The sequence below is a fragment of the Hyperolius riggenbachi genome, chromosome 3 (genome assembly GCF_040937935.1).
Source record: "Hyperolius riggenbachi isolate aHypRig1 chromosome 3, aHypRig1.pri, whole genome shotgun sequence".
NCBI classification, from domain to species: Eukaryota; Metazoa; Chordata; class Amphibia; order Anura; family Hyperoliidae; genus Hyperolius; species Hyperolius riggenbachi.
In genome coordinates, this window is record NC_090648.1 from 462851858 (window position 1) to 462876210 (window position 24353).

The following is a 24353-nucleotide window of genomic DNA, read 5'->3' on the forward strand; positions in this document are numbered from 1 at the left end:
GGAGGCAGAGGCATGATGGGATTTGTAGTTTTGTCACAGCTGGCGTGCCAATGTTAGCCATCACTGCTCTATAGGATCCAGAGGCTTCCCTCTTAGGTAAATATTTATTTTTTTAATCAAGCTTTGACTTTGGTTTACTTAAATATGTTTAGAACCTGTTATTTCCTTCCGACGGCGTCAAGGTCTTCTCTTCTTCAGGTAGATATGTTTTTTTCTCTTATGCTAAGATATGCATTCCAGCGCCGGTGGAATTTCTACTGTGTGTCACATGGTCCTACTTGACTGACACACCCTGCTGCTGAGTCTAAAGAAATTAAGTTGTATTGTAGTTCCAAGACCATTGGCCAATGTAAAAAGGCATTCTATCTAGCAATTTGTCTCTATATACTGTTTATATTAATTTATTTTAATTGGTATTGGTTTGGGGCTTAATTGGGCTTTAACACCAGGTGATCCAGTACTACAGGAGTTTGCTGAACAGCTTAACTGGTAGACCTCTTGTAATACAGTGGCTGCCAGAACAGTCCATTAGAGGAACGTTGATTTATATAGAGGCTTCCCTCCACTCTTACTAGTACGTGCCAGGTGTGTCTCTTATCCAGTGTTCTTAGGGATTACACGTGAACTCTGGTGACCCACTATGAAGGGAAGCAGTTCTATATCTGACATTGTTTTTTCTTTGCACATATTTCTTAATTACTGTGATACTTATAGTAAACCCATCAGATAACATTAACCTCAACTCCAGGCACAGTTCAATATACACCGTCTGGTGGTTTAATGACCAAGATGGCCAAAGGTTTTGGGCAGGGCTGTTACTTGCCAATGCATCATGTTGTTCAGACAGCCAAGGGGTGGGGCATAGACAACTGTCTGAGAAGATTTCCCAGCTTGCAGCTGTGAAAGTATGCGTTGCAGGAAATTCTTGTTGAATGGCTGCGGACTCCTTGGTACACTATAATTTATTGACCTCCTCTAATCAAGGAGCTTATACATATAAATACAAGCTTTGATGCCGAGGGATAACACGAGTCTCTATGTTTCGGGCCTTAAAAAGGAAAAAAAAAGCCTTCGTACTTCCCTTCCACGTTGCATGTTGACCAGATATTGTTTAGAGAGACCAACACTGAATAACATGCAGCTCTTCTTGTTGTGTTGGGCAAATCCTCCATTCCTCTTCCGTGAAGTTACTCACTTGGCTGATTTAGAATGTAATCAAGCAACGTTTAATCTTGTCAAGGTTTTGGAACATTGGTATTGGCAGGTCCTGCATTACAATGGGCGCTAGTCTAGTTTAGGGGACCAAGCAGGAAACCTCAAAGGGAAATTCCACTAACGTGATTGGGTGGACGGCTCCCTCTTGAACTGCTAGGTTTCATGTTGTAGTAAACTATGTCCACACTATTCAGCCAATCACAACGCTTCATGCTGTTGAGGGTGCTGTGATTGGAGAACTGTTCCCTGTAAAGTTTCCTGCTGGGTCCCCTAAAGTAGACTAGTGCTGACAAGGACAAGAGTGCAAGTTCTTGGGTGACAAATACAGCCAAGTCACTGGAAAGAGGATGTTTGGAAGGGTAAGTATGAAGGCTTTTTTATTTTTAAAAATTGGTGTCCTTAAGATTTGTGCAATGTAAAATATTTTTATTTATTGGTTGGCAACAAAAAAAAAATTTCAAAACATCTCAGTAAAGGCCATTGGCTTAATCAGTTCTGGTGCTACAGTGAGCCATTGGTTACTCAAACATTGTGGAGATCCTTGAAGGGAAAATAAGCAAAAACTCTGGTGGGTACACAGTTGACGTATCCAAGTCTGTTCATTCAAGGTTCTCCATTAGGTTTGACAGGCCATCAGGTGATTGCACAGACTGGTGTCCAGCTGAGTAAGCATTTCTCACGGGACTTTTTTTTTCATCTCCATCAAAATGACTTGCAGCCATTGATGTAAGCTGAACATTTGGTTCTGTAAAGCAACTACTGGGAAGGGGGGTTTCAGATGCAAACGCATAGTATGGGCTATCTACCTTCCACACATGCGCTGTAATCTCTAATATGTTCTTTCCTAGGTGACTGCTGTCATAAAATGCCTAACGTGGCTCCAGGCTCCACCTCAGTCTTAGTTTTATGATGTGTGCTTGGAGAGGGCTGAATTTTAAAGGTCCTCCTAGCCATGAGATGGTACGCAAGAGTAGGCCGAACTCAGACAGATGTCAGTGTGCCTGATATAGTCATTCGGGGTTATTTAAGTTTTATGTTAGGTTTAAACATTTTATTCAACTAATTAATTTCAAACATATATTCATCATGGTTGCTTTTTTTACATGTAATTCAATGTTAACAGTTCTTCCTTTCTTTCTTTGTGACTTTCTGATAACAGGTCGAGTCACCAATCTGCGGAGAGCTACGTATGTTGTCCTTGATGAGGCAGACAGAATGTTTGACATGGGCTTTGAACCACAGGTGAGTATAGCCTACACAGGTTTGAAGTGACACCATATGGCAAGTACGGTAGGCTGCAATCCAAAAGGACACAGTACTGAATGCCTCCACATCAGTAAGGGGTGGTTCACACGGACGCTTCCAGGGTGTTAAAAGCTGTGTTTTCATTGCAAGTCGAAAGCGGTGTTTAAAGCGGACCCAAACTCAGAATTTCCTCTCTTCTCTAAAAGATGCGCAACAGCATAAAAACCTTTAAACAAAAAACACTTCTTTGTTACACCTGATACAAATCCTGAAATAAATCTGCACTATTTCTACTTCCTGGTTCATGGAAGCAGACATATTGATAACAGCCTGTGCTTTCAAATGAGCTTATGTGCCGTGGCAGTCATGTGATGCGGGGAGAGATCAAATTACAACTTGTGATTAGACACGAGGCGGAATGAAACAGGCTAAACTCTCTAAACACATGCGGGGTGCGTTTCTCTGATTTCCTTCTGTCCTGTGCAAGACTTCAGGTCCACTTTAAAGGGATCTACTGCCATTCCATTCATTTGAATGGGAGTGTTTTTTTGCAAGCATTTGAAGGGTCATTCCAGTCGTCTCGTCTCCTCTTGGACACTATGGTCTCAATTCACTCAGCAGTTTAGACTAGTCTACAGATGGTTTTTAGTCTACTGATGGTTTGGTGTAAGGTTTTAGACCTGTTTTTAGACCTAGTCTAACATTCAGTAATTACACAATTACACAAAATTGCATGCTTGCAGAAGAGCATTTGATCGAGATGCCACGGGATACCCTGCAGTGGCTCATGTGAACCAGTCCAAAAGTATGTGACCGCTGCTAGCCACTCCTAGTCACGCTGTGCAGAACCTCCTCCCACAAGGCTCTTCTGCAGTGAAGGGAGCCTGGCAGTGCAAGCAATGACCCCTTCCTAGGTTTATGTGGGGCACTGCTTCAGTAACTGCATGGAAGCAGTTATGGAGGACCTTCAAAATTCAGTCCTGCCCTTTGCAAGGAGGGGAGAGTATGAAGGACAAGCCTAGAAACAGTCATATGACCATGAAGGTCAGGAGCCTGAATGTGTACGTATCAGGTTGTTTTTTTGCTTAGTTTAGAGAGCATCTGTAACTAAAAACCTCCTCTGTGGGGTACTTACCTCGGGAGGCGGGAAGCCTCTTCACCCTCAGGGATCAGTGCTGGCAGCCCCCGAACAGCAGTGATGTAAATATTTAACTTCGGCACAATAGTGGCTTTCTGATGGGCTCCGACGGAAATAGCCGAACCTGATTATGCTTGGCTATTTCCGTCAGAGCCCATCGGAAAGCTGCTGCTGCTGCTCCGGCATAGGAGCACGGAAGGTAAATATTTCAGCTGTGCCACAGCCGACAAGGCTGTCGGCTGATTTTTCAGGGTGAAGAGGACTGGGGAAGCTTCATTAGGATCCAGAGGCTTCCCTCTTACAAGGAAAGCACCACCCTGGAGCCCGTCTTTTTGTTTTTTTGTTACAGATCTTCTTTAAGTCCAAATAAACTCTGATAGAAAGATCACTGCTAAGATTGAGGCTCTGTAAATGGGGCTGGTGCCTTCATTGAATCATTTTGCAGTTCAGACTAGACTCAAAAGCTGGCAATACACATTGATTTTTACCCAATGTTCCGAAACGATTGATTCCTTTCTAAGGAGAATCAATTCAGAAGGAATCTATTTCTACCACACACTGCACATCCATTTCCAATAGATTCCAGCAGGGAATTTTTAAAATCGGTCGAATCACGGCATTGAACTGTTTGATGCAGTGCGACGCTATGGGTCATCAATTTACCAATGCTTTTGCCCAGCCCCTAATCAACCTACATTTTGATCAATGGGAAAATCGATGAGTGTATGGTCACCTTAAGGGTGAAGGCACAGATGGAATATCTCTTAGAAAATGTCTTGTTTGTGGTGCTGGACCACTGTCAGAGCAGCTAGCTATGGCTTTTTTTTTTTTTAAAAGAACCCAAGGGTTGAGTTATATGACGGCTGACATATTTATTCCATTTTAAGCGATTCTAGTTGACTGGCTGTCCTACTGAGCCTCTGCCTTTAATACTTTTAGCCATAGACCCTGAACAGCAGATCAGGTGTTTTTGACATTGTCATTTTTGACAAGATTGGCTGCATGCTTGTTTCTGGTGTGATTCAGACACTACTGCAGCCATATAGATCCACAGGGCTGCCATGCAACTGGTATTGTTTAAAAGGAAACAAATATGGCAGCCTCCATATCACTCTCACCTCGGGTTTACTTTAAAAGGGATTTATTTGACATCTGACAAAAAGCAGGTGCCTGTATGGATTTGGGATAACAATGTACTAAGGGAGTAGGGGTTGAACTTCCTGTTATGAGTGTGCAGAATTTATAGATATTTTTTACTAGCGTAATCCCTTAAAGCGGTATAAAACCCTGACATCATAATCAATAAAAACATGTTTTCCTACTTGTTATATGCCATACGGTTATCATATTTGCTTTTGTGCATAAGTATTATTATTCATTTAGAAATTATACGTTCCTAAAGTACCCTTAAGGTAGCCATATACTAGTCGATTTGCCATCAGATTCGACCAACAGATAGATCCCTCTCTGATCGAATCTGATCAGAGAGGGATCGTATGGCTACCTTTACTGCAAACAGATTGTGAACCGATATCAGCCTGAAACCATTCACAATCTGTTGTGGTGGTGGTGGTGCTGCCGCCGCTCCCCTCCCCGCATACAGTACCAGCTCCGCCAGCGCGACTCCAGTCCCCAGGTCACCGCTGCTCCGTCTCCGCTCTGGTCTCCAGGTCCAGCATGCTTTACTTCTTCCTGCCCGGCAGGAAGTTTAAACAGTAGAGCGCCCTCTACTGTTTAAACTTCCTGCCGGCCGGGCAGGAGGAACTGAAGCATGCCGGAGACCAGCGCGGACACGGAGCAGCGGTGACCGGGGGTAGTCGCGCCGGCGGAGCAGGTAATGTATTGCCGCTCTATTGCGTCGGGCACTCGAACGCCGCTAGCGACGCGCTCCCTACCCGCGGGCGATCGACGGTAATTTTCCGCACGGAGTGATCGACGGGATCGGACGAAATGGATCGAAATTCGGCGTGTAGTGCGAACGATTGGCAGCAGATTCGATCCCAGTGATCGAATCTGCTGTCGAAACGGGCGCAAATCGGGCCAGTGTATGGCCAGCTTTATTTTACTCTGAGAGCTGACTTTGGATTTTATTTATAACTGCTTTATTTATCCTCTAACTCAATCAGAAAGCATTTATGCTTGTCTGACAGTGTGAGAGAAGGCTTTGTTTACATTTCTCACTTGATACAATTAAGCACAAGATAACATTATGTAAAGTTCGGAAGCAGCCAGCTCCTGCAGAGCTGCAGCAGGGAAGCTTCTAAAGCCTGTGTTAACCCTTTGAATGCAGTTCTAGTAAAAAAAAAATAATGCTGGTTGTATATATTATGCTTAAAATAATCTATTAGAGCAAAGTAGAAATGCTGGGTTTCATTCCGCTTTAACAGCATTATTTACTCTACCTTTTCTAGGTCATGAGAATTATTGATAATGTTCGACCAGATCGGCAGACTGTTATGTTCTCAGCTACATTCCCAAGAGCCATGGAAGCGCTGGCAAGGAGAATACTGAACAAGCCTATAGAGGTCCAAGTTGGTGGCAGAAGTGTAGTTTGTTCAGATGTGGAACAACATGTGGTAAGTACATTGAAGATTACTGTAAAAGTACACCCTCCTTAATTGCGCTATTGTGGCCAGGAGTGTTTTGCACCTGCACAGTACAAGCCTTAACTGCCCAGGCCACAGGCCCGCAACCAATGAGGCACCCGGCCAGGTCCACACATGTGCAGTAGTGGTGCTGATGGACCGTCACAGCCAGAAATGATTTCTGTTTGAGCTGTTGCATAAGGGTGCAGAAACAGGCCTAATGGGTACTACTTGCAGGTCTGTGAGTCGGGAGGTACTACTTGCAGGTCTGTGAGTCCGGAGGTACTTCTTGCAGGTCTGTGAGTCGGGAGGTACTTCTTGCAGGTCTGTGAGTCGGGAGGTACTTCTTGCAGGTCTGTGAGTCGGGAGGTACTTCTTGCAGGTCTGTGAGTCGGGAGGCACTTCTTGCAGGTCTGTGAGTCTGGAGGTACTACTTGCAGGTCTGTGAGTCGGGAGGTGGGAGGTACTACTTTACTACTTGCAGGTCTGTGAGTCGGGAGGTACTACTTTACTACTTGCAGGTCTGTGAGTTGGGAGGTGGGCGGTACTACTTGCAGGTCTGTGAGTCGGGAGGTACTACTTGCAGGTCTGTGAGTCGGGAGGTACTACCAGGGCTGTGGAGTCGGTCCAAAAATCCACCGACTCCGACTCCTCAGTTTAGGATTCCACCGACTCCACGACTCCGACTCCTCTAATTTGCATATTACAATTTTGTTGATTAAAAGTATGTAACATGAAATTCGTCTCTTAACTGCCAACGCTTAGGAATTTTACAAGACAACTGAAGTGAGAAGGATATGTAGACTACTATATTTATTCTCTTTAGACTAAAACTAGTCCTTGGTAGGAGTACTTGTAAAAGGTGCAAACCGGAACAAAGAACATCTATCAGACCCTAGGCAATGTAAGTGTGGGTACATGTAAGAATGATGTGCAGGTACTCTGCAGGGGAATGAGGAGATTGTAAACAGACAACACCTCTGTGTTCAATGTGCACAGCATTTTCAGTGGATTCCCTGCAGCTCTGTGGGGAGTGCATATGTAGAGTATAGTACTACTGTGTAACAAAGTAAACCTGAGACAGATGAAATTCAAGTTTTATACATACCTGGGGCTTCCTCCAGCCGCCTTCAGGATAATCAGTCCCTCATTGTCCTCCACCACCTGGATCTTCTGCTATGAGTCCAGGTACTTGAGCAGGTCAGGCGTAGTGCGCATGCACACACTCCGCCGCCAGGAGCATACTACACCTGTGCAGCACTATTGCGCAGGTGCAGAATGTTCCTGGCTGTGGGAGCGGCATGCGGCCGGACAGCGCTGACTGGCTGAATTACCAGGACTCATAGCAGAAGATCCGGGTGGTGGAGGACAGCGAGGGACTGATTAGCCTGAAGGGGGCTGGAGGAAGCCCCAGGTATGTATAAAACTTTACTTTTCATCCGTCTCAGTTACCCTTTAATTTGTAGTCACCAAACCAAATTTTAATAACATATCACATTATTTGATTTCATCAGCAAAGGGAGTGCATACATTTGCATAAATCAGCATCAATGCAGAATTATTTCCATCTCGTTGACCATCTCTATTAGTGACACAGCTACACATCAGGCTTTATTCTTACAGCATAGATGTTATTTAGTATATATGTTACGGCCAGAACCCGAAGTTTGGCCACTTCTAGTTCTGGCCGGCCACTTCGGGTTCTGGCCGGCCAATGCGCGAAGTGGCCGCTGCGCTGCGGCCAATGTGAGGAATGGAATGAATCCTGTAACATTCATGTATATTCTGACCGCAGCGCAGCGGCCAAACGTATCGCAACTTAGTTATTTTAATGAAATTAAGCCGGCGGCAATGAAACAGATGAAGCCGCCGGCTTTTTCTCTGCCTCTCTCTCTCTCGTCCCCCCGCCTCTCTCTCCTTCTCTTATTATGGGCAGCACTACGTGTCCCCCCTTCAGAGTCGTTCGTCGCGCCAGGGAGAGCAGAGCGGGGAGGCTGCAGGCATCGCTTCTGCCAGCACCCCGCTCTGCAGGAACGGCAGGCTTCCCTGGTGCGACGAACGACTCTGGAGGGGGACACGTAGTGCTGCCAATAATAAGAGAAGGAGAGAGAGGCGGGGGGGAGGAGAGAGAAAGAGGCAGAGAAAAAGCCGCCGGCTTAATTTCATTAAAATAACTAAGTTGCGATAGGTTTGGCCGCTGCGCTGGGGCCAGAATATACATGAATGTTACAGGATTCATTCCATTCCTCACATTGGCCGCAGCGCAGCGGCCACTTCGCACATTGGCCGGCCAGAACCCGAAGTGGCCGGCCAGAACTAGAAGTGGCCAAACTTCGGGTTCTGGCCGTAACATATATAAGAGATTCCTGTGTACACATCATATATACAGTCACAATCAGATATGTATATCTGACCTTAAAAATACGGGGACTGCTTTATTGAAGCAGCACAAGCAACTAATTTTGATTGGTTTATTTCATTTTTGTGGACTAAGCACAGCTATTACTGTATATATACATTATTTTTAATGACTATTATCCGAGAAATAGAACATTTTATCATATTTTCTATTTTAATTACAGTTACAAATTCATTAGGAGTCGGAGTCGGTGCAATTTTTCCCGACTCCGACTCCAGGCACCCAAAATTGCCCGACTCCACGACTCCGACTCCGACTCCACAGCCCTGGGTACTACTTGCAGGTCTGTGAGTCGGGAGGTGGGAGGTACTACTTTACTACTTGCAGGTCTGTGAGTCGGGAGGTGGGAGGTACTACTTGCAGGTCTGTGAGTCGGGAGGTACTACTTGCAGGTCTTTGAGTCGGGAGGTGGGAAGTACTACTTGCAGGTCTGTGAGCCGGGAGGTACTACTTGCGGGTCTGTGAGTCGGGAGGTGGGAGGTACTACTTTACTACTTGCAGGTCTGTGAGTCGGGAGGTGGGAGGTACTACTTGCAGGTCTGTGAGTCGGGAGGTGGGAGGTACTACTTGCAGGTCTGTGAGCTGGGAGGTACTACTTGCAGGTCTGTGAGTCGGGAGGTGCATGCATACGATTAAGCCGCTGAGAGATTTGGGTGTAGAGTAAAGCCGATCAACAGCTTACCCTGCTCCAGCACAAGTCCTGGCAATGTTAATTACTATTCCCCCTCCAGGCCGCCATGAATGGTGGGGAAAGATGTAATTCGGCTTCCAGCTATTCCTGGCAGCCAAATTACAGTGTTTATATAGTAATTTGTGTTCCGTCTTCTGATGGCACCCAAATTACTCACCAAGTGCCGCTATAGCCGTAATTCCTATTACAGCCTATGCTGCGCCCAAATCTCCTGCACTCTTTCTACAGTGCTCCGCAGGAGGTAACAGTGTTGTCCTTCAAAAAAAGAAAGCATCCGTCACCATGGTCACCTTATTCTCAACATACTTCCAAAGTTCTTACTGACATTTATATATTCTAGAAACTGCAATGGAAAGAGCTTTATGTTACACAAAACACAACATACAGGGGCAGCTTCATAGAATCCCGAGACTTTAGCGTCTGCACAGCAGCCTCTGATGCCTCTGCCGGTGACCAGCCTGGCAGCTTGACTTGGCATAGTGCGGGCCAAGAGCATTGTTCTTCCCACTCACCCTGCCCGCTCTGACGTCACTTGTCTGTCACTACCCCCAACAGAAGGCGTCACTAGCCCCGCACTTTCACCTGAGAGATCGAGTACCGATCCCTGCCGGGTGACATACCTCGTACTTGTGTATTGGGCTTTAAAAACTTTAAGCTGAAATAGAAAGAAAGCAAGTCTCTGGAAGTGTTTTTTTTTTTGTTTTTTTTTCCCCACAAAAGTTGGCATGTCAGTTTAATTCTGTGTGCTCAGGATGGTAGAACAAAGGGGATGCTTTTGTCGCTATGGTAACAGACAATTATACCTTTAGAGGCCTTGATAAATTAGGCATGTTCTACGTGTTCTGATGGGTAAAAATCTGTTTGCAAAATTTGTCCTTAGAGTCCAGTGTCTTGTAACATATATGGGTTCATTTACATTATTGATCTGTATATGTTATTAACCTGTTGGGGACGATTCATGATAGAAGGTAGATGAGCACAGGAGAGCATCAAGGAGAACTTGTGTTGTCTCCATTTATGAAATATTGTGAATAAATTTAGCCATACATCTAGCAATGATGGACAGATTTGACCAAGATGCAAATCTCTCTCCAATCGAATCTGGTTGCCTATACACCGCAGGCCGATTCCCGATCAATTTCATCATGAAATCTCTCGGGAATCTGCTGCATTGGCCACCTCGCCGCTTTTGCCCTATTGGATAAATGTGTGCATTTATACATTACCTGTCCCGTGTTGCGGTGCCCGTCAGTCTTCTGAATCCTCCACTCTTCCATAGCCGCATACACGTTGTCTGAGTGGCATGTGACGTCAACACGCTCCGGCGGGCCATGCTCCGGCAGCGTGTATGGGGCTAATGGAAGAGCATTGGATTCGGAAGACTGACAGACACTGCGACACGGGACAGATAATGTATAAAATGCACACATTACATACACATTTATACATTGCTGGAACAGCGCCGGGGGTTCCATTGCTCGTACCGATACTGCTCGCTGTTACCGCTGCGCACCTCACCGACCAAATCGGCCGATGTCTTGCAGCAAGTCCGACCGATGTATGCGACCAATTTTATGTGACTAATTTTGGCCCGAAATTGGTTTCGTTGTCGGTCCGGCAAGCACCGCTTTTCATCCAATTCCGATTATAATAATTGAATCGGATGGTCAATCGGCCGCCAAGTCGCCTGGTGTTTGGCCCACCTTAAAGGGGTAAAGAATAATAGGAGGAGAATAGATATCATTAACTATAATTTCCTTATCTACCAGGACACTGTATTCCAGATATACCCACTATCTTAGATTATATTGAAAATACATCCTATAACCCTCTTGATTTTTTTATTTTATTAGATTGTAATAGAGGAGGAGAAGAAGTTTCTGAAATTACTGGAGCTTTTGGGACATTATCAGGAAAAGGGGTCGGTCATTATATTTGTTGATAAACAAGAACATGCAGACGGCTTACTGAAGGACTTGATGAGAGCGTCCTATCCCTGCCTGTCGCTCCATGGAGGTAACGTAGCATTCATATCTTTCACATGGAGCATGCAAGTAAATGTTATTTATATCAGAGACTTGGAGGTAGTCGCATGTTAGGAAAGTTGTTATTGTGATCCCGAACCGAAGCCCAGGATCAAAATTGGATACTTAAGAGAAGGAAGCCTGAGCATTAGGGGTGCTCGGATACCCCTTTTCAAAATCCGAATTGATCCAGATACCCAGATATCCGAATCCGAACTTTTTGGTATCCGAGTAAACTCTGATATCCGAACCCAATATCCTGGATATCCGGATAGAAAACCGGAAGTTACCTGAAAATGGCTAAAAATGCTTCCAAAAGTCTCTTCAACTAGCAAAAACCCCTTTTGGAGGTCTCTCTCTCGGTTCGGATCATCTGGGTAGTTCGGATACCCGAATATTGGATGAGCACCACTGCTGAGCATCCTGTTGAAGCTTCCCTTGGTACTCCAATGTCCTCCGTCGCTCAGCGTGGCTCCCCTCCAGATCTGGGCTGTGCTGCTCCTCTTTTACAAATGCAACTGTGCAGTGGTTACGCCCGCCTGCACAGTAGCAAGGAGCTGCTCGTACTTGAGCGGCTCTGACTCATTGTACATACACGGACAGGCGTGCGCTTGCGTGGCTACTGCATGGCCATGCTGCACGTCCCCAATATGATTAGCGGCAATGCCTTGCTGCTAATCTTCCGGGCGCTGCACTCAGATCCCGAGGCTTCCATCTCTTTAGGTATCTAATTTTATACCAGAGCATCTCTAAGTATTATTATTATTTAGTATTTATAGAGCGCCAACATCTTCAGCAGCACTGTACGGAGTATATAGTCTTGTCTTGTCTAGTATTTTTTTAGGGGGAAGCCAATTAAATCAACTGTGTTTTGGGATCTGGGAGGAAACTAGAGTGCCAAGCGGAAGAAACCTACAGATTGTGTTGAGGTGTATTAAGCTGTATAAACAATGCAGAAATGCTTCAGTTGTGTCCAGAGGGAAGCAGGGAACTTTCTCTTGTTTACACAGCTAATACTTAATTACAAGACAATCTGATAATTTGTCCAGCAACGAACCAGGTTATCAATTAGTTTCAGTGAAGTAAACATGCCTTCAAGTAATGCTAGGTACACAACATAACATTTTCTGTTAGATAGATGGTTCAATAGATAATTTCCATCATGTCCGATATGTTTGATCGTTTTTCTGGTCGATTTCTCATAGAAGTGAATGGAAATAGTTAAGAGAATTGAGCGGGTAATCGACCGGAAAATCGACTGGAAAAAAAAAGCATTGTGTGTACCTAGCGTAATATTACACCAGTCTTTTAATGTTGCATGGTCACCTCAGGTGTAAAGGAAACCTAAGACCAGAAAACAAATAATTTATACATACCCAGGGTTTCCTCCAGCCTCCTTTCAGGCCATTGACTCCCTCGCCGTCCTTCAAGGCCTCCTCGGTCCTCTACTAGCCACCGTGTACAGCGCAAGCCGTCTGCGTGCGTGCCCTCTACCGCACACTAGTTGCCGGGAGCATTCTGCATCTGCGCAGTACTACTGCACAGGTGCAGAATGCTCCCAGGGATGGAGCGCAATGGGGACATGCTTGCAACCGGGGCTGCACATGGGTCAGCTGAAGAATTTACTAACTGGCTAGCAAAGGATTGAAGCGGCCTGGGCGGATTGCAATGGAGCCAAAAGCCTTGGAAGCTTATTAATAAGATTGCTATTGCAGTCCAGAATTATCAGATTGTGTTGGTGTACCAAACTGTATAAACAATGCCGAAATGCTTCAGTTGTGTCCAGAGGAAAGCAGGGAACTTTCTCTTGTTTACACAGCTATTAATTACAAGACAATCTGATAATTTGTCCAGCAACCAACCAGGTTATAAATTAGTTTCAGTGAAGTAAACATGCCTTCAAGTAATATTACACCAGTATTTTAAAATCACTTTTTTTTTCCACAATACATTTTTATTGAGTTTTAAACAGTTTAACAGATAAACCTATAGCAAGTACAGAAGTGAATCTGCGTCAACAGAGTAGGGGTTAAGCATATAGTAAGATAACATAGGCATGTTTTACACTTTGCAGTTACATGTAGGTTCATAGATATCATTACATTAAATACTCTTAGTAACAACCTTAGATAATGAGAGAACGTTGTAGTATGAATTACCTACTCATTAGTAACAAAAGTTGTAGTTAAAATAAAGTAATGTGTAGTGTAATATGGGGGAGGGGGGGGGGGGGGGGGTAGTAAAGGAGGGGAATCTGTGGGTAACAGTGGAGTAGAGGAAAAGCATAGGATTATACGTATATGGTCTGTTAAGGCGTAATGTTGGGGAATTTTATACGATTTTGTTTAAGAGTGTGGTTTTAGGGAAAAGTTTTGGCCAGAGGGTCACTTTATTATTATACGTATCAAGGGATTTGGCTGAACCAAGCAAATCATTATTTTTTTTTGCACCACACCACACACACACCACACACACACCACACCCGCACAGACACACACACACACACACCACACACCACACACACCACACACACCACACACACACCACACCCACACACCACACCCACACACCACACACACACACCACACACACACACACCACACACACACACCACACACACACCACACAGACACACACACCACACACACACCACACACACACCACACAGACACACACACACACACACACACACACACCACACACACACACACTGACACACACACACACACACTGACACACACACACACACACTGACACACTCACCTTACACACCACACACACCACACACACACACACCACACACACACCACACACACACACCACACACACACACACACCACACACACACACACACACACACACACACACACACACACACACACTGATACACACACACACACACACACACACACACACCACACACACACCACACACACACCACACACACACCACACACACACCACACACACACACACACCACACCCGCACAGACACACACACACACACACACACACACACACACACACACACACACACACCACACACACACCACACACCACACACACCACACACACACACCACACACACACCACACACACCACACACACCACACACCACACACCACACACACACCACACACACACCACACACCACACACCACACACACACCACACACACACCACACACCACACACACCACACACACACACCACACACCACACACACACACCACACACACCACACACCACACACCACACACACACCACACACCACACACCACACACACACCACACACACCACACACCACACACACACCACACACACCACACACCACACACACACCACACACACCACACACCACACACCACACACACACCACACCCGCACAGACACACACACACACACACACACACACACACACCACACACACACACACTGACACACACACACACACACTGACACACACACACACACACACACTGACACACTCACCTTACACACCACACACACCACACACACACACCACACACACACACACCACACACACACACACTACACACACACACACCACACACACACCACACACACACCACACACACACACACCACACCCGCACAGACACACACACTGACACACACACACACACACACACTGACACACACACACTGACACACACACACTGACACACACACACTGACACACACACACACACACACACACACACACACACACACACACACACACACACACACACACTGACACACACACACACACACTGACACACACACACTGACACACACACACACACACACTGACACACACACACTGACACACACACACTGACACACACACACACTGACACACACACACTGACACACACACACACTGACACACACACACACACTGACACACACACACACTGACACACACACACACACTGACACACACACACACACACACACACACACACACCACAGAAGCACACGGTTCACACAGGGAATGCACACGCACACTGGGCTTTTCTCAAACATAGGGAAAGCTTACCCTGGGCATTGCAGCAGCACATGGAGGAGGCGGGGTTAGCTAGGACTGCAGTGAATATTAATGAGGATAAGATGCAGAACCCACACACTGACAGCTCTCCCCTCCTGTCAGCAGCAGAGCGTGTGAGAAAGATTGTCTGCTGTACCAGTGTACAGTGCTGCTGCCCCTTAGATGATGCTGCTGGAATTGCATGGTTCAGGTTTGCAGTATAGTCAGGCCATTCTGAGAGGAGAGTGAGGAGGAGAGCTCACCCAGTATTAGCTGGGCGGAGCACCCGGCTGATAGGACTTGCGGAGAACACTGAGATTTAAAAGCTACGGTTGAATTTTTATCCTTTTGTTTTAATTATTCATTGATTTTTCAGAATGTTTCCCAATTTTAAGTAAAGTTTCTCTGCTGTACTTTTACAGGAATTGATCAGTATGACAGAGACAGCATCATTAATGACTTCAAGAATGGTGTGTGCAAACTGCTGGTGGCCACTTCGGTGGCGGCTCGAGGCCTGGATGTGAAGCAGCTGATACTGGTGATCAACTATGGATGCCCAAATCACTACGAAGATTACGTACACAGAGCGGGACGCACAGGCCGAGCCGGCAATAAGGTTAGAAGTACAAGCATGATGTAGGCAGACTGGCCTATTGTTCCTGAGACCAGCTCTATACAAAAATAAAAAAAAAACCACAACTAAACTGCTTGTGCTGTTGTGTTCTGGCTTTTCTACAATTCCCAAATAAAGATTCTAATCAGAGCATTGCTTGTGAATATCACATGATTTATAGCAAAGGATAGACCAGGGGTGTCAAACCCAAGTACAAAGTGGGCCGACATTAAACACTGGGACTAAGTATTGCGCCAACCTTCATATTTAGTGGCCATTTCCCTCCCTTATAAAGTTCCCTGGTGTCTAATGACCTCCTCCCTCCCCTATACAGTTCCCTGGTGTCTATTGACCACCCTCCTTCCCCTGCACAGTTCACTGGTGTCTACTTTCATCCCTCACTCTACTCCCCCATATATGGCTTCCCTGAGGATTTAGGGCTTTACCCCCAGTTTAGCTTCCTCGGTAATCTAGAGTGGGCCAAACATAATGCAAAGTGGGGACACCACTTGTGGGCCAACTTAGATGAGTCTGTGGGCCAGAGTTTAATAGGTATGAGATAGAGAGATTGCATAGCACTGCAATTCATTATGCGGTTTTCCTGCACTCCTGGATAGTGTACTGGTTAAGGGCTCTGCCTCTGACACAGGAGACCTCGGTTTGAATCTCGGGTCTTTCTGTTCAGTAAGCCTGCACCTAGGAGTGAGAAGACCTTGGGCAAGACTCCCTAACACTGCTACTGCCTACTGAGCGCAGCCAAGTGGCTGCAGGTGTGTCTCTTTGAGTCCTCCAGAAAGAAGCACAATATAAATGTTCTGTGTCTTGTCTACTTACTACACGGACAATTAAAAAAGGCAGCATGACAGACGTTTGTGATTGGTCAAAGTTGCATTGCACTGATGTGAACATCCCCGACTGATTTCTGTTATACACCTGATGTCCTTGAGTTTTTGTGAGATTCACAAGCAATAGAAAAATGATGACAAAAGTAAGAATATCGGGTGCTGTGTGAAACAGCCCTAAATAACAAGACTATACACTCTGGAAAGTGCTGCAGAAGATGCCAGCACCATATAAAAAAATCAAATATTCAGCCTGCCGGCCCTTATACTTCAGTTATTGATAAAGCTGTGTAAACGCTTTAGCAAGCCTCTGCACCAGAGTGCTGCGTAAGTTTAGGCAGCAACGTAAGACCATAATAATATCAGCTATGGGCATACACCTGCTATTTGTAGTTGCATTTTGCATAGTGGTGCCACAAAAGGGGCAGCTGTGGCGGTGGCCAAACTTCTGCAGCCCCCAATACTTTTTATTATTACTTGGGATGGGGGCTAGTGATTTACAGTGGGGAGGGGGTGTGGGGTCCACAGCACGAAGGATCCACAGCACCACGTCGGTAATGCATAACTCTTTTATTGCATTAAAATAATAAAGAGAGAGCCATGACAGCGACAGACGAACAGCGTGCTGTGGACTTTACCTGACTTTGGGACTACTGAGTCTTTCCACTCTAGCACACGTCTGTCCCAATTTGGGTGCTTGTCCATCTGGTTCTTAAAGTGGTTCTGTGAAGGTAAAAAACAAAACCGGACACTTGCCTGGGGCTTCTATTGGCCCCTGCAGCTGTCATGTCCTGCTCCGTCCTCTACGATCCGCCGTTCCCCTGCCGACGGTCTCGGTCGACATCTGATCCAACTACGGCTGCACGGTCGTAGCTGCGCACGTGCTCGCACCCTCTTGCGTCATTGGGAGCTTCCTGTGCAGACGCAGTACAAGAAAACTTCGGCCTGCACAGTAAGCTTCTGATGACGCCTGGGAGCGCACACTATTCGTCTATTTAGGCATAAAATAGACCGGTGCTTGCGGGGAGGAACAGAGGATCGGAGGAGGACTGCGCAGGACATGACAGCTGCAGGGGGCCGAGAGAAGCCCCAGGTAAGTGTCCGGTTTTTTGTTTTTTTAAAGCCTCCACAGAACCCCTTTTAAGGTTAGGCATTGGCAGATGAAGTGTTGTGTGAGAGTAGGGTTAGGTTACGTCATAGTAAATCATTGTTAACCTTTACAGATATTTTACTATCGGAATTCCGTAGTAGAATATCGGTAGTTTTAACGACATTCTACTAGCGATTATCAGCCTCTGGGCGTAGAGGTCCAATGGGTGACAGTAATTGTGTGCTAATGCATCTCAAGATGGAACAAAAATTATCCAATCTGATTGTAAGGAGGATACTTTTTTTTTTTTTCTTCCAAAACTGTGGCATAAAAGAAATGACTAGATTATACATTTTTTGTTTGGCATCAATATGTGAATGTCAATAGAAGCAGTTTTTACTAAAATATCAATTGTTTTCTTGTGATTTGTAATTTCTTTATACCAAACATTTCTGTTAACGATTTGTTGTTCCATTGAAAAAAACCTCTAGCCCTGCATTTGCAGACTGTTGTGTTAAAGTGAATGTCAGGTGGAAAAACAAACAAACCACCAGATACTTACCCAAGAAGAGGGAAGGCACTGGGTTCTATAGAGCCTTCCCATTTCTCTCACAGTCCCCTCGTTCCAGTGCTGTCACCCTCATTAGCAGTATTCGACCAAACGTCGAATACCGCTCTTTGCCACCACGGGAAGCTTTGGAAGTCTTCAGTAGCCCAAGTACAAAACATCCCCTGGGGATGGGGGGGGGGTACTTACCTGGGGAGGGGGAAGCCTCTGGGTCTTAATGAGGATTCCCCCTCCCTGTAGCTGCAGCCAGTCCAGCGCTGGCTCCCCCGAAGCGTCCCGCTATCTTTGCTCGACATATGCTTGATATATTTACCTTCCCGGCTCCAGCGGGGGCGCTGTTGCGGGTCTCAGCACCGAAATGGGCAGAAATAGCTGATCTCTCTTGGGACTGACAGAGATCGGCTATTTCCGCCTATCTCCAAGCAGAGAGCCGATGCTGCGCCTGCGCTGGAGCCGGGAAGGTAAATATTTACATCCCCACTGTTCAGAGGGGCACAGCGAGACTGCGGTTGGGCACAGGACGACGGGGGAAGCCTCGATCGGATCCGGAGGCTTCCCCCACCCGAGGTGAGTACGCCCCAGGAGAACTTTTTTTAGTTACAGGTTTTCTCTAAAGTGTACCAGAGACGAGAAGCGTCTCTGGTACAGTACTTACCTGGGACTTCCTTAAGCTATGTTAAGGCTACCTGTTCCTCGCCGTCTCCCTTGGTGACTCCTGTCACCTGCAATTGTCCCTTAAAGCCTGGCCAAGTCGTGCTTCATTGCGAAGGTGCATCCAGGCGCGCTCCTGTCCCTGGGAGATCATTCCCAAGGACGGGAATGCGCCGGGCCATCCCTGCGCAACGGTTTGCGACTCGGCCAGGCTTTCGGGGACAATTGTGGGTGACAGGAGTCACCCAGGGAGACTGCAAGGGTTGAGCAGGGACGAGCAGCCTTAGTGGAGCTTAAAGCGGAACTGTAGATACTGTTCTTTAAACACAGTTACACTTACCTGGGGCTTCTGCAAGCCCCCAGCAGCCATCCTGTCCCGCGCCGGTCCTCCACGAGCCTCGATTCTCCCGCTCTGGCCACTGGTATCCTTTCTTTGCGTTCCAGTCTGCAATAGCACTATTGCAGTAAGGAACGCGAAGAAAAGATGCACGTGGCAGGGCTACGCTGGTCTCGACTTAGAAGTCGAGGAACGGAGAGGTGGCGGGAAAACGGAGGCTCGTGGAGGACTGGCGCAGGACAGGATGGCTGCTGGGGGCCTGCAGAAGCCCCAGGTAAGTGAAACCGTGTGTTTAAACTGTATCTACAGTTCCACTTTAAAGAGAACCCGAGGTGGGTTCTAACAATACTATCGACACACAGAGGCTGGGTCTGCATATACTGCCCAGCCTCTGTTGCTATACCAATCCCCCCTAAGCCACAGGGTGTCGCAGCCGGCTGTTTACCTCTGTAAGTGTCAGTCACGCCGCTCCTTCGCCTCCTCCATAGCTCCGGTCCCCGCTCGCGTCCCTTCCCTCCCCAATGATTGGAGAGAATGGACGTGCCTGGGGACCAGAGCTATCGGGGAGGCGGGGGAGCGGCAGAGACTGACACTTACAGAGGTAAACAGCCGGCTGCGACACCCTGTGTGTCGACGGCACAGCTGGATGATTTATGGGGGCATAAAAGAGCGCGAGGGGAGGGCTTAGGGGGAATCGGTATAGCAACAGAGGCTGGGCAGTATATGCAGACCCAGCCTCTGTGTGCTGATAGCATTGTTAGAACCCACCTCGGGTTCTCTTTAAGGAAGCCCCAGGTAAAAGTATGGAACTTGACTCTTCTCGTCTCCGGTTCACTTAAAGCCTCCTGTGTCGGCAGATTGGAATGAGGTAACAGTGATGGAACGAGTGGATCGTCAGAGGAACGGGAAGGCTGTATAGGACCCAGAGCTATCCCTTTCCTTAGTTGTTTGTTTGTTTTCAATTGCTGTTTTTTGCTTGGAGTATATGACCCGCCTTTGCACTTCCTACATTGTCTTGTTTGTTTTCAATTGTCATTGGCTTTAAATGGTAAATTAGATCTGAGTATTTTAGAGTTTTGCTTGGATGATATGTGAAACATTTTTACGGTCCTACAGTGCCACCTGCTGTCTAAAGACCACATCACACCAGGCACTTACTATAGTAGATATTTGTATAGGCTACATCAGGCATGGGCAAACTTGGCCCTCCAGATGTTAAGGAACTACAAGTCCCACAATGCATTGCAGGAGCCTGACAGCCACAGGCAGGACTCATAAAGGCAAATGCATTGTGGGACTTGTAGTTCCTTAACAGCTGGAGGGCCAAGTTTGCCCATGCCTGGGCTACATAGATGAGCTTGTGCAGCTAGAAGTTGGAATAATACTGTGCTCAAGCTGTGAGCCATCGGACCTAAGCCCTGCAGTATGGCTCAGTCTCCATGTGCAAGGCAGCAAATATAAATTTGACAGAATTTGCTCAAAACAATGAAGTTTACCTTTTATGGTTAAAAAATAAATAAATAAGCTTGCCTTCTGGTCGTAATTTAGCCCTGTCATATGATAATGCTGACTGATGAGAAATGATCCGCAGCCCTTTCTCTGCTCAGTGTAGCTTGTTGCTTCTGGACATGTACAAATAGGCCTGTCACTTAATCCCTACAGGGAGGAGAAGGCCTGGGCTGCCAGAGTGGCATGAAATGTGATAGGCTGATTTCTGTTTGAGCTGTAGCATCAGGTTAGAGTGAGCAGGGAAACCTAGGCTACTGGTAAGTTCTCTGACCCCAGCAATGCAGGCAATCTTCAGTCCCCATTAACACATGACAGAAATCTATTTGAATGCTGAAGCAAATGTATATTTATTACCTTAAAGGAATAACAATACCCAAGTGTTATAAAATGACAATGTACAAATAATGTCTAAGTAGCTGTGTAAACAGTTTCCTATTTTTCATGTTAAATATCAGAGGCAAAAGCTTTAACTGTGTGCAGGGTTTAGCTCTATTGGGACAAATCATTCACAAAGGGGTGTCTGTTTCAATGCACAGCCAGTGTTGTTTTTTGCATATCACACTACAGAGTATTTTTCCCCGAAAGCCCAAAAAATATATGAAAAGCTGTGCTGTCAGACAATTTCCACGTTCAAAACAAGTTACATTTCCTCTGCTCTCTTGCAGACAGCTTATAAACATGCAGCTTCTTCTGAGAGCTTTCTCACACACAGTTACACACAGAGATAACAGTCAGGGAAACGCCCCTCCCCTCATTAACTCTCCCCTCAGAAATGAGCAGACAGTGCTGTCAGTTCAGAGTGAAAGGAATTTGCTACAGTAAACAAGAGATAAGCAAATGAAATGTATACATCATTATTTACCAGCACTTAAGGAACTCTCTAAGCACATGTTAATTGATAGTATCCCTTTAAATATTGAAAAGGAGTCACATTACTAGGGTCATGTTAAACTCATGTCCTCATGTGAGAGAAATTATTGAAATATTACCTGATTTGATTGCTTCGGGTGGTTATCAGTGTACAGTTGACTGTCAATGCTAATTGTCAGTAATATTTAAAGAGACACTTAAGCCAGAAAAACTCACCTGGGGCTTCTACCAGCCCCCTGCAGCAGTCCTGTGCCCTCGCAGCCACTCACTAATCCTCTGGTCCCCCGCTGCTAGCAAGTTTCTCTTTTGCCGACAGGCCCGTCAGGACTGGCCACGCGTAGCTTTTTCCGCATTCCCGACTGTAATTAGCGCTATTGCGGGCCGCAACGCGTTCAAAAATACGCGTTGCCGCATTACGCACGCACAGATATGCGGCAACGCGTATTTTTGTACGTACGCGTTGCGGCCCGCAATAGCGCTAATTACAGTCGGGAATGCGAAAAAAGCGATGCGTGGCCAATCCTGACGGCAAAAACGAAACTAGCTGGCAGCGGGGGACCAGAGGATTAGTGAGTGGCTGTGAGGGCACAGGACTGCTGCAGGGGGCTGGTAGAAGCCCCAGGTGAGTAAAACTCCATTATTATTTTTTTTGGCTTAAGGTTCACTTTAAAGAGTGCCGCTCTCTGCCCCCCTGTACAAATGGTCTTCAGAGATTACCACAGTAGTGCGCGGTAATCTCTATTTAGGCTGCAAGCTGAACTATAAGTGAGGCTCTATATCGTTCACTTTCTGTGGTTGAATTAAGCATTGCACGAAAGTGTATTGACAAAATACGCTTCCCCGCATGTGCGACGCGAACGCAAAACAGTTTAAAATATCTGTGGCGCCATTGACTTACATGACTTCTGGTCGTCACGTGTGTTTGCCGATAACATGCTGTTGTCGTTGCATCAGATCAGATACCGCGGTAGGTATGAAATGTACCATAGGCTTCCATAGCTTTAGCGTTACCCTGCAGTAAAAAAGTTATTATCCTTGACAAAGGGAACCCGTCGTGGCCCCGAAACGTTCGGTGGTTGATCGAATGGACATCTGGCGTGTATTGTGATGAATAAATAACTTTCAATTCTCTCAGTGTGCGGACCCTCTGGATTATTGTTATCTGCGGTAAAAAAGGGTAACCCAAAGCAATGAAAACACCCTAGTGTGAAAGGGGGCCTCAAGGTTTCTTGACTTAGAATCTCTTATACTGCCTATTTTAACTTTGTGGAGTTGCTATCCTTAGGTATGTTTTTTCCATTTATTAGGCTATGCTGCTACATGTAATAGTCAGTGAATGTGTAACCCCCATTCTCCTTCTTTCAGGGCTATGCCTTTACATTCATCACAGAGGATCAGGCTCGCTATGCAGGAGACATCATCAAGGCATTGGAGCTTTCAAGCCATCCGATTCCGCCAGAACTGGAGAAGCTCTGGTCAGAATTCAAAGAGCAGCAAAAAGCGGTATGTGTAACGTCTGTTTTTCCAATTATTTTTGTTGTTGTTGTTGTTAAAAAGACTCTGTAATGAAAAACACCCTCCCCCTGGGGATACTTACCTCAGTAGGGGGAAGCCTCTGGATCATAATGAGGCATCCTTCATCCTCCTAAGACTCAGTGATCCAGCGCTGTCTCTCCCGAAAATACAACTAACAAGGATGTTGGCTGTGGCTCAGGCGAAATAGTGGCTTTCCGGAAATAGCCAAGCTTGATCGGGTCCGCTCTACTGTGCAGGAATGAATCACATGGACAGTAAAGCAAACCTAATTGGGCTAGGCTGTTTCCGACCTGAGCCCGATCAGAAGCTTGCTACTGTGCCTGTGCAGGATTGTGGTAGGTAAAGATTTACCTTACTGTGTTTGAGGGGCTTACAGCGATGGATCCCAGAGGTTGAGGGGCTTACAGCGATGGATCCCAGAGGTTGAGGGGCTTACAGCGATGGATCCCAGAGGTTGAGGGGCTTACAGCGATGGATCCCAGAGGTTGAGGGGCTTACAGCGATGGATCCCAGAGGTTGAGGGGCTTACAGCGATGGATCCCAGAGGTTGAGGGGCTTACAGCGATGGATCCCAGAGGTTGAGGGGCTTACAGCGATGGATCCCAGAGGTTGAGGGGCTTACAGCGATGGATCCCAGAGGTTGAGGGGCTTACAGCGATGGATCCCAGAGATTGAGGGGCTTACAGCGATGGATCCCAGAGATTGAGGGGCTTACAGCGATGGATCCCAGAGGCTGAGGGGCTTACAGCGATAGATCCCAGAGGTTGAGGGGCTTACAGCGATGGATCCCAGAGGTTGAGGGGCTTACAGCGATGGATCCCAGAGGTTGAGGGGCTTACAGCGATGGATCCCAGAGGTTGAGGGGCTTACAGCGATGGATCCCAGAGGTTGAGGGGCTTACAGCGATGGATCCCAGAGGTTGAAGAGGATGGGGGTCTCATTAGGATCCAGAGCCTTCCCCCCCTCCCGAGGTAAGTAACCCCCGGAGA

At 46.5% G+C, this 24353-nt stretch overlaps 1 protein-coding gene across 1 annotated transcript in view; it reads left to right on the forward strand.

Annotated features, from left to right (window-relative positions):
* The window catches only part of DDX46 (DEAD-box helicase 46), a 99309-nt gene that overhangs the window by 51567 nt on the left and 23389 nt on the right, over positions 1-24353 (forward strand). Inside the window, exons 13-17 of the mRNA XM_068277931.1 lie at positions 2375-2457; positions 6010-6174; positions 11147-11309; positions 15771-15964; positions 23194-23331. Coding sequence (XP_068134032.1) covers positions 2375-2457; positions 6010-6174; positions 11147-11309; positions 15771-15964; positions 23194-23331 — 743 coding nt within the window. The remainder of the gene's footprint in view (positions 1-2374; positions 2458-6009; positions 6175-11146; positions 11310-15770; positions 15965-23193; positions 23332-24353) is intronic.